Below are 14,703 nucleotides of genomic sequence, written 5' to 3'. Positions count from 1 at the left end.
TTTGCTATGGAGATCTCTAAAATGTTCAAGAGTAACGTGGTGTAACTTTTTCTGTTTTCTTTTTTTTAAAACTTTTATGCCAATCATGTAAGCAAATCATAGGTTAGTGGGAGTTCAGTGCTTGCTGGTGGTTCCATAATATTCTGCGATCTTGAGTATACTTCTGACATTAATGCAAAAAGTCTCAGAATTCCAATTTTCCATGACTTTGAGAGACTGTATCTGTTAAAACATTTGTGTCGTATAAACAAAAGGCTTGGTATCCCTATACTGGAATTTGAGCCTGACTTGTAATTCAACTTTTAGGATCCTTCTTGAAAAGTGAAATCTGTAGTTTAGGTTTTAAAATTCCAAGATTTAAATATGTGACTTATTTAAGTAATTGGGAATGAGTTAGAGCTGGAAGGAATCCCAGTTAAGAAACTGACAGAAGTGCCAAGAATGTTGCTCTTTGCCTTCCTCCATCCTCACATTCTTTAGGGTATTTTCCTGAGGTCTTTGGAGGTCTGTGGGTGGTCTCTGGGCTTCAGCTGGTGGGGTGGCCTCTCCATTTTAACATGAGGCACCACTGGCTTCTCTCTGGCTTTGACTTGGAAAAACACACTGTTTTGTAGGAGTGGTTGCATGAAGAAGGATGGGATCTGCAGAAATCTCCTTTGTGCACTGAGGAAGCTCTGAAATGGGCACAGCTGAAGTGGTTTTATGGTGGCAGGTGGGTGGATGGGTGCAGAGGCTGTGGCTCCCTGCTCCTTGCCTCCCCACCCCGGACGTGGCTGCTTGCAAAGATACACTGTGTGTGCATGGCTCTCTGCCTCAGTACTTGGACCTTTGGACTTTTATCATTGCCAGCTGAAGTGTCAGCATGGCATAAAAAGTCAGATCAAGAAGTGTAATTCTGGCCCTCGTCCCAGCCTTAGAGACAGATGTAAATGCCATCCTCTAGCTGGCTTTTAACTTGTTTGGTCTGATTGAAATGATGACTGATATAATATTATTTCTTTTCCCTTGGTTTCTTCACTGTGTTACTAAACTCTCCCCTGCTATCTTTGTGTTAATTTAAATCTATTTTGAGTCTGAAGCCTGACAGGCTTCGCGTTGTATCTGTGACATTTTGAGACAAGAAAGTACTGGGGTTTTTTTGTAATAGAGCATGGAAAAATATGCTAATTTGGAGTGCTTTTACAGGCTTGGTTACTAAACCAAAAAGGTGATCCATGAAGTGCAGCCACCATTGGATTCATGTGTTACTCTGTGTTTGGGATCAAATGTACCAGTCTGGCAGAGATTTTTTTTTTCCTTTTCCATGTGTTCAGTACATCTCACACTGAAACCTGGTGGAAAACTTGCTAGTACAACTGTTTCAAGAGAGGAGCTGGCTTCTCTTGGGAGAAATGCCACTTAGCAAATGTGTGTACTTTGGTGGTGATGCCAACAGCAGGTTTCCCCTTTGCAGAGAAGTGCAGCTGGGTTTGTTGATATGCCCTGCTTTATTTAAAGACTTGCTCTAAGATAATCTTGTTCCAGTTGTTTCAAGCAGCTTCAGAAATGTAGTTGTTAACTTGTGTGCATAACTTTTTGTCATCTGCAGTTATGAGGCAATAGAATATAAAAAGCACCATAAAAATGTTAATTTTTTACAAATATGACCAAATTAGTACGAGCTGGGTAAGCTTATGGCAATAAAATCAGCTGTTTGGTTTACTGTTAGGAAGGGGCTTTGTGTGTGGGGGTTGTGATTGCTGGCTGAGCTCATTTCCAGCAGTGCTGAGTGACTTGAGTGATGAGTTATTTGGATTTTGTTTGCAAAATGAAATAGGTTTTGTCAACTAATAGGATTTGGGAGAAAATACAAGAATGCATGGGAAACTTGAGTAAAGTAGGGTTGGTTTTTTTTTTCTTCTCTCCCTTCTCTATCATTCTTTCTGAGATTATTCTACTTCCTCATAGGCTTTGGTCCCCATCTGTAACTGTTGGTAGGGTGAGGGGATGGACTTTGCTCAGCCTCACCTTCATAATTCTCCATCAGTTGCCTGTTTAACTCTCACTACTTCTAAACATGTGGCAGCCTTTTCCTGGGCTGGACTGGTGCCCATCTTCAGTCCTCTTCTCAGACCAGTTAGCGGTATCACCCAAACTGGCTTTTTTGACAGCAGTTTGTACTACAGGGAGAGGTTGTTGGGAAAGAGCGTGGAGGAGATACCCAGAGAGCAGCTGCTTCCTGGAAGAATCCAATTTAATAGCAAAGATTTCTACTGAGATTTGCTGTCCAAAGCATGTTAAAATCAACATGTGAAATGAAAGATGCACAGTTATGGCAGAAGACCCAAGCATTTTACTGAACAAAAGAGTTAACTTGCAGGATTGTGGTTCTATTCCTTAGGGATCTAGTTTCTCCCAGGACTATACCCTCTGCTCCCTGGTATGGCTATACTAGCTGGGAGTTTGGTTTGGGTTTTGTTTTTTTAAAAAATTACGATTTCTATTGTAAGCATGGGGACAAAGAGGAGCTATTCTGGCTACTGTGGGAATGATGCAGTTTGAAATGTGAGAGAATAGAGATTTGCTCCTGCAAGGAAGATTAGCTTGAGCAGCAGGGCCTTTCAATCTGGAGCCTGCCATTTTCCTAGATTAGTTATTTAAACATGTAATTGCAGTTCAGATATCAAAACCATATTTTGGGTGCAGTGATTTCTGTCTTTTTACAGCCATTGTAACAGCAGTGCAGTTTGACTTAGATAAAGGGTTGCAGTCAGAAGCAATGCAGGAGGGGTCTGTGGTAACTAGAGACCAAGTTCGGTGCTTTCCTGTGTCACACAACTTCCTCTGCTGTTTCCTAACTCTTCTACGTGGAGTAAAATATCTCTCTCATCTTTTGACAAGCTGTGTGGGTGGAATGAAGGAGGCTCTTTTCCAGAGTGCTGCTTTCCAGCAGAGCTGCTGTCAGTCAGGTGGGAACTTGACCTTGACTTTTTTACTCTCTGGTAAGATTTCAAAGAATGGTTTAGGTGGCTTGTACAAGTGGCTGTGTAGTACAGACAGTGCCAGAAATTAAGCTGATGCCTGAGGCCAGACTTACCGTATAAGAGTTGATCTTTGTGTTACTCCTTCATTTAACTTAGTCTGATAAACCGTGTCTTTGTGTGTTGTGCTTATCCTTTTACACATTATTTATGTAAGTTTTTACACAATAGGTTATGGCCCTTCATTTAGAGGTTGACATGATGAGTAATTATAACACTGCAAACTTGTGTAATCCATGATGTGTTTTAACTTTTTTCCCCCCTTCCCTCTCTTGTGTAGTTGTAGCACCAGCTTCAGAAGCATTTTCAGGTTTTTGTTGGGAGAAGGGGACAAGGAATAGAATGAGCAGCAGCTCTGCTTCTTGCATGGAAATGTCTGTGATTTGGGGATTATACACATTCTTTGTAAGCTCAGGGCCAGGATATAGGACGGAAATAAAAGATTCTGAATTATTGTGGTGGTTGTAATTGGCATGTCTTTGTGATTCTTCATGGAACATGTTGTATTTAACTACAAGGGGAGAAATTAAAAATCTTTAATGCATTAACATTATTTTTATAACTGCATGCCAGTTGGAGAGCTATTGGTGTTTGGTAAAATGCTCAGTTGTTTTCTTCAACCATGTCTGTCTTTTGATTTTTGTAGTCAGCATAACTGAAACACTTGACTTTTTTGCAACATTCACATTTCAGAAGGTTAATAAATTGTCAGATCAGCAGTAGGGTAGTTAAAACTTGGAGGAACAAGTTACGAAGTGTTGTACAAAAAATTACTGCATCTAGAGAATCTTTCACTGTTTGCTTGCATCTGGATGGTTTCATGCTAACTGGATACTCACAAGTTCTAGTGTCAGCTTCTACTGAATTGTCTCTCTAAATTGAGGGAAGACCCTCAGAATAGACCATCTTGCTGTACTCTGGCCTTAGTCTTGTTCTCAGTGAGGTACCCTGATGGGCTTGTGATTTGGGAAGTATGAACCTGGCCCAGTGGTTTCTTAGTGTCAGAAAGGTAGGGGGGTTCATCACTGCATATTTAACACGGCAGTTGTAGGTCTGATCTTTTGCCTGTTAGCTTGAGTAATTCCTTCTGTGTGGCCCTGCCATAAAGGAGATGGTGATGCACAGGAGGCTGGGCACTGTGGCTCAGGGGAGGTGTTGCTCACCTGTGCGAGGTGCAGAGGTGGGTGAGTCAGGGCAGGCTTCTCTCCAGCACTGGGCTGTGCTCTCAGCTGTGCTCCTGGGAGTACCTGCACAGCGGACATTGGGCAGGCTGCGGTCCTTAGCTGTGAGCTGTGTCCTCTTCACGTGGGTACATCTTTGTTTATAGACAAAACAAACAAAAAGGAATGCACAGATGTTCTTCAGAACTAGACAAAGCTGTGGACCTTTGCTCTGTTTTCGTAGGTTGCTGGGTGAGCTATGATCAGACATGCTGAGCTGATGAGGTTCTTGCTTCCAAGAGTCCTCTCAAAGAAACACCTGCTAGGACCAAGCCAATCTGTGTAGACCTTGGAAGGCTGTTCTCAAAGAATCTTTTTAAAAGCTTGAATTGCAGCTCATTTCTAGTGTCTTTTTTTCTTAGCAGTACTTTCATTCTCTGATTTATCTGTAGTTACCCCTCTGAAGATGACGAATATGTAGTTGAGATGATGAAAAACTTGGCATCAAAGAGGTCTCAATAACTTGCCCTTTTTTAACTTGAAGGGATAGAATCAAAATTCTTCAGGGCTGGCAGAGCTCACACTTTTTCTAAACAGTCAGTGATTACCTTCTTAATAAACTTATTAGTCTGCATAAGATGCTCCTGCCAGTATATGTACTTCTGACTTTAAATATTTATTTTCAAGTAGATTGTAAAAGACCAGCATTATTCTGAGTGTTGTGTCAAGTTAGACTTCTCACAGTTTCCATTTGAACAGTGGAAGAGGAGATAAATGCAGTGACAGCTTAATCTTACCCTGTGTTAGTTGTGTCCTGTCCTTCTCCCCCATTTGTCACCCCCATGTCTCTGTTTTTATAGGCAGAAGTTGTGCTTGCTTAGAGCAGCACTTGTTGTGTGCCCCAGCTCCTTACCTGTTGGAAGTCCATCCAGGTCTGAGCTGCCTGAACCTTCTTGTATGCAGAGGCTTTTGCTAAGCTAGATGCTCATCTTCCTGTCTTCACTCTCAGCTCTGGCCTGACTAATAGACAGGATTCAGAGCAAGGAAGCAGAGAAAAGCCTTTTGTCAATGCCAAGCTGTGACAAACTCTCCCGTGTCCTTCAGAGCAGGGACTGAGGCTCTGGCGTCCAATTTCTGAAATGTGCCTTGTGACAGTTTCATAAACACTGTCCTTCAGGGTGAAGCTTTGCAGTTGTTTAACCTCATTTAAGTGCAGGTGGCTGCTGTAAAAGGATGCTTTCTCCCTCTGCCCACCACCACAAACATTTTCTGTGTGGGAGTAGCAAAATCTCCCAATAGTCTGTGCTTCCCTGACTGAGCCTGCATCCCTGTCTGCTCTGATTAGACTGACCTTGCCAGAAAACAAACACAAAAATTAGTTGCTCAGCAATGAGCTGATAAACTGCATGAGTGATGAAATGCCATAAAGGCTGTGGCAGAAATGAACGGGGTTGCTCCCTTTGGTGTCAGTCTGTGATCTAGTGGGTCTCAGGCTTGGCTGGGCTCCTCTGGGATTGGGATGGGAACACAGCAAGGGAGAAAGGAGGACCCAGTGGGTCACCAGGAAGGGAGAAGTTCCTGTCAGCAATAGCCTTTATCACATTGTGCTAATCACACAGATATCACAGGATATCTGCCATGGCTTGGCCTGGTAGCTCCTCCAGTCCATGCATGCTGCTAGAGATCCTCTCTGCAGGCAAAGTCTTCATGCAAGGGTTTTTGTGCAGCTCTGCTGGTGGCATAATCAGTGTCTCACTTTTATTTTCTCCCACATAGGTGTCCTGAGGAAAAATGAGTTTTATCTTCCTGTTCAGGAGTTAAAATTCTCGATTTACAGACAATTTAACAAAGCTTGCTAATTTTAGGTTTCACAATGAGAGACAGAGGTTTCACGATGCCAGACAGAAGTGTGTATGGTGGCTCTATGTTAGCAGAAGAGGTGTTAGGGTAAGTGGAGAGTCAAGGACAAAGTACAACTCCCACAGATACTCAGCGGAAATAATTACTGCCTTTTGTTCCTTGACACAATGGGGTGTGACCTGGATAGGTACATGTGTGTGGTTTGGCATTTTTTTTTTCTTTGTGAACCAGTCCACCCACAATTTTCCAGTGGTGGTCAAGTCAAGAGCCCCGGTTTCAGCTGTCTCGGACACTGAGCAGCAGCTCCCCCTTCTCCATCCTTCTGTGGAGGTCACTGGTGCTGCTGCCTCTGGCTCACTGAAGGGCCAGTCCCCGGGGGCTCGAGGGATTAAGGTCTGCAGCTCTACAGGAACTGAGCAGCTCATTTTGGGAATGTCTGCCTTAACATTTTTGCCAAATATATGTGAAGTACTGTCTGAAGAAGGTACAGAAGACCCAAGCCATGGTGTTCTGTGTCTCCTCTCTTCTCCCAACCCTTTTGTTTGCAGCAGCCAAGCTGAAGGTTTTGAAGGGCAAGTCACTTTTGCTGTGCAGTCCTGATTTGTTTCCCTGGGAGCTTAATGTGAGCTGAATGACACGTTACTCTCTTTTGGGGGAAAAAAGATAGATTTTAGCGTAATGCATATTCATGAAGCTGTATTATGGTTGCTGTGACAACCTCACCAGTGGCAGTCAAGGTCTGTATGTTGAACTTCTGTCTCCACTCCCCATATTGAGCCACAGAACGTGTTACATAGATTTCCACTTTTTTCTTCCTCCCCTCCTCCTCCCAGTCAGTAGACAATTTAAATTGTTTGAGTTGATGCTTAATTAATAGCTGCATCTGTTTGAGTCTGCAACACCAAAGCACAACTTCCTGATGGTTTCCAAACTGTGTTAACTGAGTGTTTCTTCTGCTGGGATTCTGTAACTCAGAGGAAGTGATTCTGGTGGGATTTTTTTGTTCGTCTCCCTTTAAACTTAAATGCAAAATAATCATAAGTTACTAAGCATGATGTTTCGTCAAAGGCAGCCTGATAACTTAATCTATCATGAAAGAACAACTCACCAGAGTCATCCCCCTGGTCTATCCCTGCATAGTCTAGTCTGTTCCTAGGGTTTTAAGGACTCCTGACCCTGGAAGGAGCTTTTAGTAGATGTTACTCAAAACCAGAAAGGAGTTTGTTCTGGGTGTGTTATGACCCTGAAGCCAAGGGCGATGTAATTGGAAGAAGATTTGACCAGACTGTGACACTGAGGCAGTGAATATTATTTCAGGATGAACCTGTTGTCATGAGTGTGGAGAGGGCTCAGTTTGAAGATTTGCTTGCATATTTGTTGGTGTCAGAAATTGAGGGCACTTGTGCAACTTAATGTAAAGTTTCCTTGAAAGGCACCAGCTTCACCTTTACAAAACCACTCCTGTTGTTCAAGAAGAGGTGCTGTGGGTAAAGTTTGGCTTTCTTCACAGATGTGAGCCTTCTGGAGAGTAGTTTGGGATCCTGTGCTCTAGGATGACCCTGCTTGAGTAGGGAAGTTGGACCAGATGACCCACTGTGGTCCCTTCCACCCTGACCCATTCTGTGATTCTGTGAAAAGCTGGGCAGACTAGAAGCTCTCTAGTTGATCTTCCTCTAGTTAGTTTCTTAAATATTAATAAGTACAAAGTGTTCAGAAAGTAACTTGAAATGAGATTCCATTCATTAAAATGAGAAATTGAGAGGAAAAATCATGTAGCAAGAGGGAACTTTTTGCACAGAACATTATACAGAGGACTCTAAATCTGTATTAGGCTTAGATATACCCACTGTTAATTCCAGTTTTAGCTACACATGTCTAGAAAAGAATACACTAAGCTTAATTTTCAGTGTATGTGGATGGATTGAGTTTGTCTTGTGTTAACTGTTCTCATGTCAACTCTCAGGATATTATTCAGGAGCATTTCAGTGCAGAAGTAATGAATACCAAACACAATCCTGATATTTTCCACTCCTTCGGTTTGCACATCCCTTCCTCATGATAAGACCAAAATGCCAGCACCAGAAAAACTGGTGTTGACAGCAATGTCTGTATTTGTTCATCCACACACAGCCTGGCTTTTCTTGAATACCAGGACTCTTATGCTGGACTTCTGCAGAAATGTATTTTGAGAATGAAAGGAGAATATGAAGGAGATGGAATGTAAAGATGAGAACTAGAGGTATCCTCGATTTGCAGGTCATCTTCAGCTTTCTGAAAAACTGTTTTTCTAGCAAAAGGAACATGGATGCTTTGAAGGTTACTCAACTGTGCATAGTCTTGTAGGGCCTTTTTGACCTGGGATGAAATTCATCCGTGATGTTTTAAGTGGTTTCTTTGTTTGTTTTCCCTCAGGCTCAAGACTAACACTTGCTGAGGCAATGCTGTTTGACTTTGTGTAGCAGGTTTGTGTTTTGTTAGCAGCTAAGGAAAACTGACTGAACCCTCTGTTGCAAAGCAGAGCCCTTTCTCTGAAAAGTGCACATGAAGATTCAGCTGTTCAGTCTCTGCCGGGTCCACCAGGCCACAGATTGTGCTCGTGTAAAAACGAAATGCAACAATGGAAAACCAAAACCTATAAACTGCTTGTAGGAGATTCTGGGGTGAGTTAAGACAGGTTTCAGACAGCAGTGGTACATTGGGTCCTGTGCTTCCCTGAGTTCCCTCTGCATCCCAAACTCTTCCACGTTCATGCGGGAGTAGAAATGAGGTAGCAGTGGCATAAAGGGGTGGGAAGGTTGACTATAGGAACATGTCTCATAAGTCCCTCCAGATGGCAGGGTGGCTGTCAGTATTCCCTGGAAGCTGCTTGTCTGCTTACTGAAGGCTCTCTATAAACGTAGGCTGAAAAATTCCTTGTAGATCTCTTTATATTTTTTATGTGAAAATTTGAGAAAACTTGATTTTTCTGTTCTTGGTATAAATTTGGAATGTATGTTGGTTTTGGTTGTTGGGTCTTGATATAGTCATGTAAAATAAAGGTCTGACTGTTTTTGGAGGGGTTTAGATATTAGGTCAAAATAAAAGCATCTCTTCCTTGGCTTCAGACTTGAACAATTTGTGTTAGCTGGTAGGTATTAGTGGTAATTAAAAAGAAAATATTTCAAAATTATTTTAGCTCAGAGGTTTTTTAAGCATGGAAAAATCAGACCTTTCTTACTTGATTATTGTATGACAGTGTTGGGAAATGGCAGTGTTTAAAATGCAAAGAGTTAAAATACTTGTATTTTTATTAGAGTGTTATAGTATTTGGCAATGGTTAGTTTGAAAGCAGAATGAGATGTGGGTCTGCCTTTGCACTCCGAGCTCCTCATGTGCAGAGTCACATGGTGGTTTTGATGTAGTGGCTATGGGGAGTTACTAGAAACAGCCTGAAAGTCACAGCTGAACCAGCTGAGCTCAGAATGGGTGTTTGGGTTGGGATGGGTCCAGGATAGGTATTTGGGAGAAGGTGAGGGATGAATAGCTATGATGGTGAAGCAAGTGGTTTGATATTTAGTTATTTAGGTACTGCATTTTACAATAAATCTAATTCTAGATCAGCTGTTCTGGTTCGATTCTGGTCTTTCATTTCACAAAAGCTTCCTCAAGTTTATCTAAATTTGACTCAAGTCAGTTGGAATACAGAATCTCCAAGAATCTTTTTTCCTAGTGAAACTGCTGAAATGCCACCATAAAAAAAGTTGCTGGTTGCAGGAACAGGCTGCTGACATAAAAAGCCTGTCTTGGATCCAGCATTTGGCTGGAGGCCAGATAATGAGTTTTCATAGGAGCTTGTTGGCAAGCTTACATTTCTGCTTAGGTTAATGTAATGTAACTGTAAGTAATTTGGGAACCTGGTACATGCAAAACAATTTTTAGACAAAATGATCTTATTATTTTTTAATTTTAACTGAGAAGATATTTTTATGAACTAGCTTCTTGTACTTCAAGCATTTTAGAAATGCCTTGGAGTGTGGTTCTTTTCTATGTCCTCTTTTAATGGTTAACCTAGTGAATAGTCCTTTAAAAATATTAACCCTCATGACATATCTGTCAAACCCGAATTTATGCTGACTTCATTTAGTGGAGTGATTTAAAGAAAGGTTTGCATTTTTAAAAGGCTAGGTGGTAACATACATAGGGGTATCTCATCAGTTTTGTGAGTAAAAAAATACTGTAAATGTGTTCATGGGTAATTTGTTGTCCAGGTTATTCTAAGACCAGGTTATTCAGACCTAAGGCTGAAATGCATGAACCATCCTAGGATGAGAATGGAGCTCAGTTTCCCAGCATGGTGCCCATCCCTGGCAGTTCTGCCAATGGGCTTTTTCACTGTCCTTGTGACTTTTTCTTGGTAAGGGTTGGAGATGGCTTTGTCTCAAGATGTTTTTGATGCTTCTCATTTCTTATGTGTGATAAGTGAACGTGAATTTATGCTAAGGGGAAAGAAAGCTGAATTCTGATCTTGAGCCATCTTTGGAAGTGCTGTGTATACCAGGCTATAAAAGATGTCCAGATCCAGCCCTGGCCTTTGAGGAGCAGTGGTGGATAAAGGTGGTTTTAACAACAGAATGCTGAGGTCTCCTGTTCCTGTCCAGGACAGCAATGCTCATCTGCAGTAACTGCTCCATCTCCAAGAGGGATAGAGAAGGCATGGGGTGCATGCTTGTCCTCCATCGTTGTGGGCTGATGGCTGCCAACCACTCGAGAAGAGGAATAGCACTCTACTGTGCTTTATTATTGCTGTGTCATTAGCAGTGACGGTGTGGAAGATGAACAGACAGGATTGGGTTTACAGCTGCTTTGCTGGAGGTCTCACATGGTGTGTAGATCTGGTTGAACATAGATGGAGATCATTGTGATGGGATCGAGAGTGATACAATTGTACTGGTGCTGATCAGAGGTTTAAACTTCCCTCATACCATTTGTTCCCTATAAGCTATTAATAGTAGGCCTAGAGATATTTCTGGATGTGATAGCTGACAAGTTTCTTCATCAAATAGTCAATGAATGAGCAAGAAGTGTTTCTATTTTAAGCATAGCTCTGACAAGTAAAAGAACTTCAAAGAAAAGCTGTTCTTAGAAAATAACCTTGGTGTGAGTTACCCCAAGTGTTTCTCTTTAAGTGATAGATTAAATACAGGGTTGCAACTTTAAGCATCTCTGATAAAGGAAGAATTTTGTGGGTGTTTTTTGCCAGCTGTACTGTAAGGGGGTTGTATTAGTTTAAAACTTCTGTGTTTAGTTGAAAGGTGCTAATAAAACCTTGGAAGAGGTGCAAATCAAGACGTTTTTGAAGGGAATGAACTGGTTTGAATTTGGTGTGAATAGTCATTGCCAAAGTGTTAGGGTAAGTGCAGAATCCATAGGGAAAACTGAAGAGCTCTGCTGAAAAGAGGCTTGTCCTAGGAGGTGAGAATTGCCTGAGGTGCAGAGGATGTGGTAGCAAAAGGTTTTCCTATTTTGCTCTCTGTTTTTACTCCTGAAGTATCATGTGCCTGAATTTACCTTTGCACTTTCATCTCGCACCAGTGTCTGGGATGATGTGCTAAACAAGCTAAACATGACTTCTAATGAAGAGGATGGTAGTGCTGACCACAGAGGGCCAAAGGGTAGTACCAGGAACAACTGCCTCAAAATAAGTCTTTAAAAATCCATTTTCCCAGAGTATGTCATCATCCTCTAGATGAATTTCTGTGTGCTGATATAATTGTGGCTGTTTTGTTATAAACTGACAGACCAGGAGCTTGCTGGAGTGACAGGACTGAGGAAATAACTGTTGGGTTTGGCCTTTTTTTTTGAAGATGGAGCTTAGGACGTTTGGTACAGAGTGTGATTCACTGAATGGGACCAGTTTGACAAGTCTGGTTTAATTGAGAAATTACACAGTGCAGTGTCTTGAAAAGCTGCCATTACAGTGAGTTTACACAGACAAATTAGGCTCTCTTCTGTTGTCTTTTAAAAAGCAAATGCTCCTCCTAGTATAATTTCAGGGGTATACAAGATTGTCAGTTGTGATAATTTTAAAGATTTTGGCAGTGTGTTTGAACATGATTTATGCTCTGTTTCACCTGTCTTAATTTTTTGTGAAACCTTCTGCATAGATCTGTCTTTGGCTTTTCTCAGTAAACCCTTGGTACTTTCTGTTTTGTTAGCCTGAGGTCACAGTGAGATATGATAGCATCCTTACTCTTTTGCTCTAGTTTGTCTGGGAATTTAAAAGTTGGTTGTGAAGCTTGGTGGATTTTCTTGTCTTTGATTAGAAGCATCACAAATTGAAGATTGTTGACTTATCAGCTAAACTATTTTGTTTCAAGTAACCTGTTAGGAACTGACTTCCTAATCTTTCTTTGGAGTGCAGGTTGTTACTTGCTGCCTATTCTGACTTGGTTTAAACACTGTAAGGAGAGAGAGGCTGTGATAGTTTGAGAAGAAGGTAAATGATCAACTCCTGCCAACTGAACCATGCACCTGTTACACTGGAAAAAATGCCTGTTAAAAAGCTAAGTGTGTTTTTCCTCCAGTGGCAGAAAGGCGCTTGAAGGATGGTTGGGAGTAGTTAGTGGTAAGAATGTGTGTATTTAGATTTATTGCAAGCTTTCTAAAATACTCTTGATTTCTTGATCTTGCAGAGACTCCAACCGTCATGTTAAGGTGAAGCAGAAAAGTGCAGTGCTGAACATGCTAAAGAAGTTGGACAAAATAAGGTTCAGAGGTCACAAGAGAGATGAGTTCCTTGATTTAGCAGAGTCTCCAAATGCTTCAGACACTGAATGTGGAGATGAAATCCCGGTGAAGATACCTCGAACGTCAGCTCGAGACAATGAAGACTTGAGAGACCCTGTAAGTACTCAATTCAGGTGTTGTTATACTACACTGTATAGTTTTCTGGCAGAAAAATAACAGAAGTTACTAATTCTTTATCCTTACATTCTGGGTGTAACACTTGAAGAGTTGTGGGCTAGGAAGTAACTTTCCAGTAATAAGCCTATATATTGTGGAAAAATCAATGAATTTCTCAGTATTAGAGTTCTAATTTTAGGTATTGTGAGTTGACAGGTTTGTTAACTTTGGATGTGCTCCTGAATGCACACTTTGTTTTGTTGAGTTACTAATGAATATGTGAAAAAGAAAAGTCAGCTTCTCATTTTGAGGACCTCAGATCTGCTCAAATGACCTGTTCAGGACTTTAAGGATAAGACTTCTAGTTGCTTCATTAGTGCTAGAGGGTCACAGCATCTCCTTCTGCACTGCAGTGTTGTAATCAGTAATGCTTCCATGCAATTAGAGCTGGTTTAAACCTGTGAAGGCAGTGCTAAAATGTTTTGGTGCTTGTAAGCAGAAGTACCAAAGCAGACCTACCCTTTTGAAAGAGAGTGCTTCAGGAAAAGTTAAATATTGGTTAAAAAATAAAATCAAATCCTTATTTAACTGTTAAAAATGGCTGTGGATCCATGAGCTTGGAGTGCTACAGTATTAATTTAGATTTGTCTGTATAATTGTATTGTAGAAGTGACTTGGAATTCAGAATTTCTATCACTCTATGAAAACTTACTGCGCAGTTTTTGTCCCCAAAATGTGATCAGACTATTGTCTGAAGGCTCATCTCTAGGAGTGTGGGGCTTGCTCACAGGAAGCTGTAAACAAAAAGATTTTAAACTGTATCTGCTTATGCATCTTCTTTGGGGTTGGCAGCTTGTATCCAGTTCTGTAGCTATTAGCTTTTTTAAATTTAAGTGGGCTTTCATGGTACTACATACAGTCCTGCTTACAGAGAGCTTTTTTGCCAGAATGTTTTTCCTATGATCATGGAACAAACAGGTGGCAATGACAGAGCATGTTTTGGTCAAAAAAGTCTGTTGTATGTAAATCCTCAAGCTTGTCAGACAAGGAAGTCTGTTAAATGCTATTCCTTTGCTCTTATGCTGCTGAAGACATCTGTCATTTGTTAAGATGTAAGTATTGTGTATACTGGGACTGATCTCTGCTGCTGCCCTTCCAGCCTGGCATTTTGTGAGTTTTTTATAGGTAAATAGTGGCTTATTTTCATGAAACCTAAGGCTTTGTATTTTGTGTGGGTATATATTAGATGCCTTTGGTATTTTATCAGAGGTATCTGGATGGCAGAGCTAGAGGCTACAGAAAGATCTGCCTTAAACTCCAGGTAATATTGTCTGTATTTCTTCAGGGGAATAGTAGCCCCTGGATGATAGGGAGGGTAGCTGAGGGCACAGCAAGGCAAACTTGTAGTTTTGAATAGTTGTAAAGCCTTAACCAGCTGCACATCTACGGCGATGGTCTCTGTTTTCTCAAAATGTTGAGTTCTGTGTGCTGAGAAGGGAACTTGGTGAAACACTTCCTGACTGATTACATACCACCCTAGGCTGCTGTAGTGTAAGTCCTGGGTATACTGTTGAGGGCAGTTCTTTAAAATCAGGGAGAAGGAGAAAGAGGAAAGGAGAAATGGCATCAAAATTGTTTTGCCCCACTCCTGATGTTTGGGAGCTCCAAACCCAGTGTGTGCTGGAAAAGCCTAAAAGCAGCAGCTGTGTTACAGATATGAGGAAAATAAGCAAATTGGTATGAGGAAAAAGGTCTGACATATAAGGGATAAATTTCAGATG

General features: G+C 41.3%; 1 protein-coding gene across 1 annotated transcript in view; it reads left to right on the top strand.

Annotated features, from left to right (window-relative positions):
* Positions 1-14,703, top strand: part of GRAMD4 (GRAM domain containing 4) — a 74,621-nt gene that overhangs the window by 10,752 nt on the left and 49,166 nt on the right. Inside the window, exon 2 of the mRNA XM_063396830.1 lies at positions 12,712-12,922. Coding sequence (XP_063252900.1) covers positions 12,712-12,922 — 211 coding nt within the window. The remainder of the gene's footprint in view (positions 1-12,711; positions 12,923-14,703) is intronic.

Source organism: Prinia subflava, chromosome 4, assembly GCF_021018805.1.
Source record: "Prinia subflava isolate CZ2003 ecotype Zambia chromosome 4, Cam_Psub_1.2, whole genome shotgun sequence".
NCBI classification, from domain to species: Eukaryota; Metazoa; Chordata; class Aves; order Passeriformes; family Cisticolidae; genus Prinia; species Prinia subflava.
The sequence above is the reverse complement of the archived record's forward strand: the minus strand, read 5'-3'. Positions and strand labels throughout refer to the sequence as shown.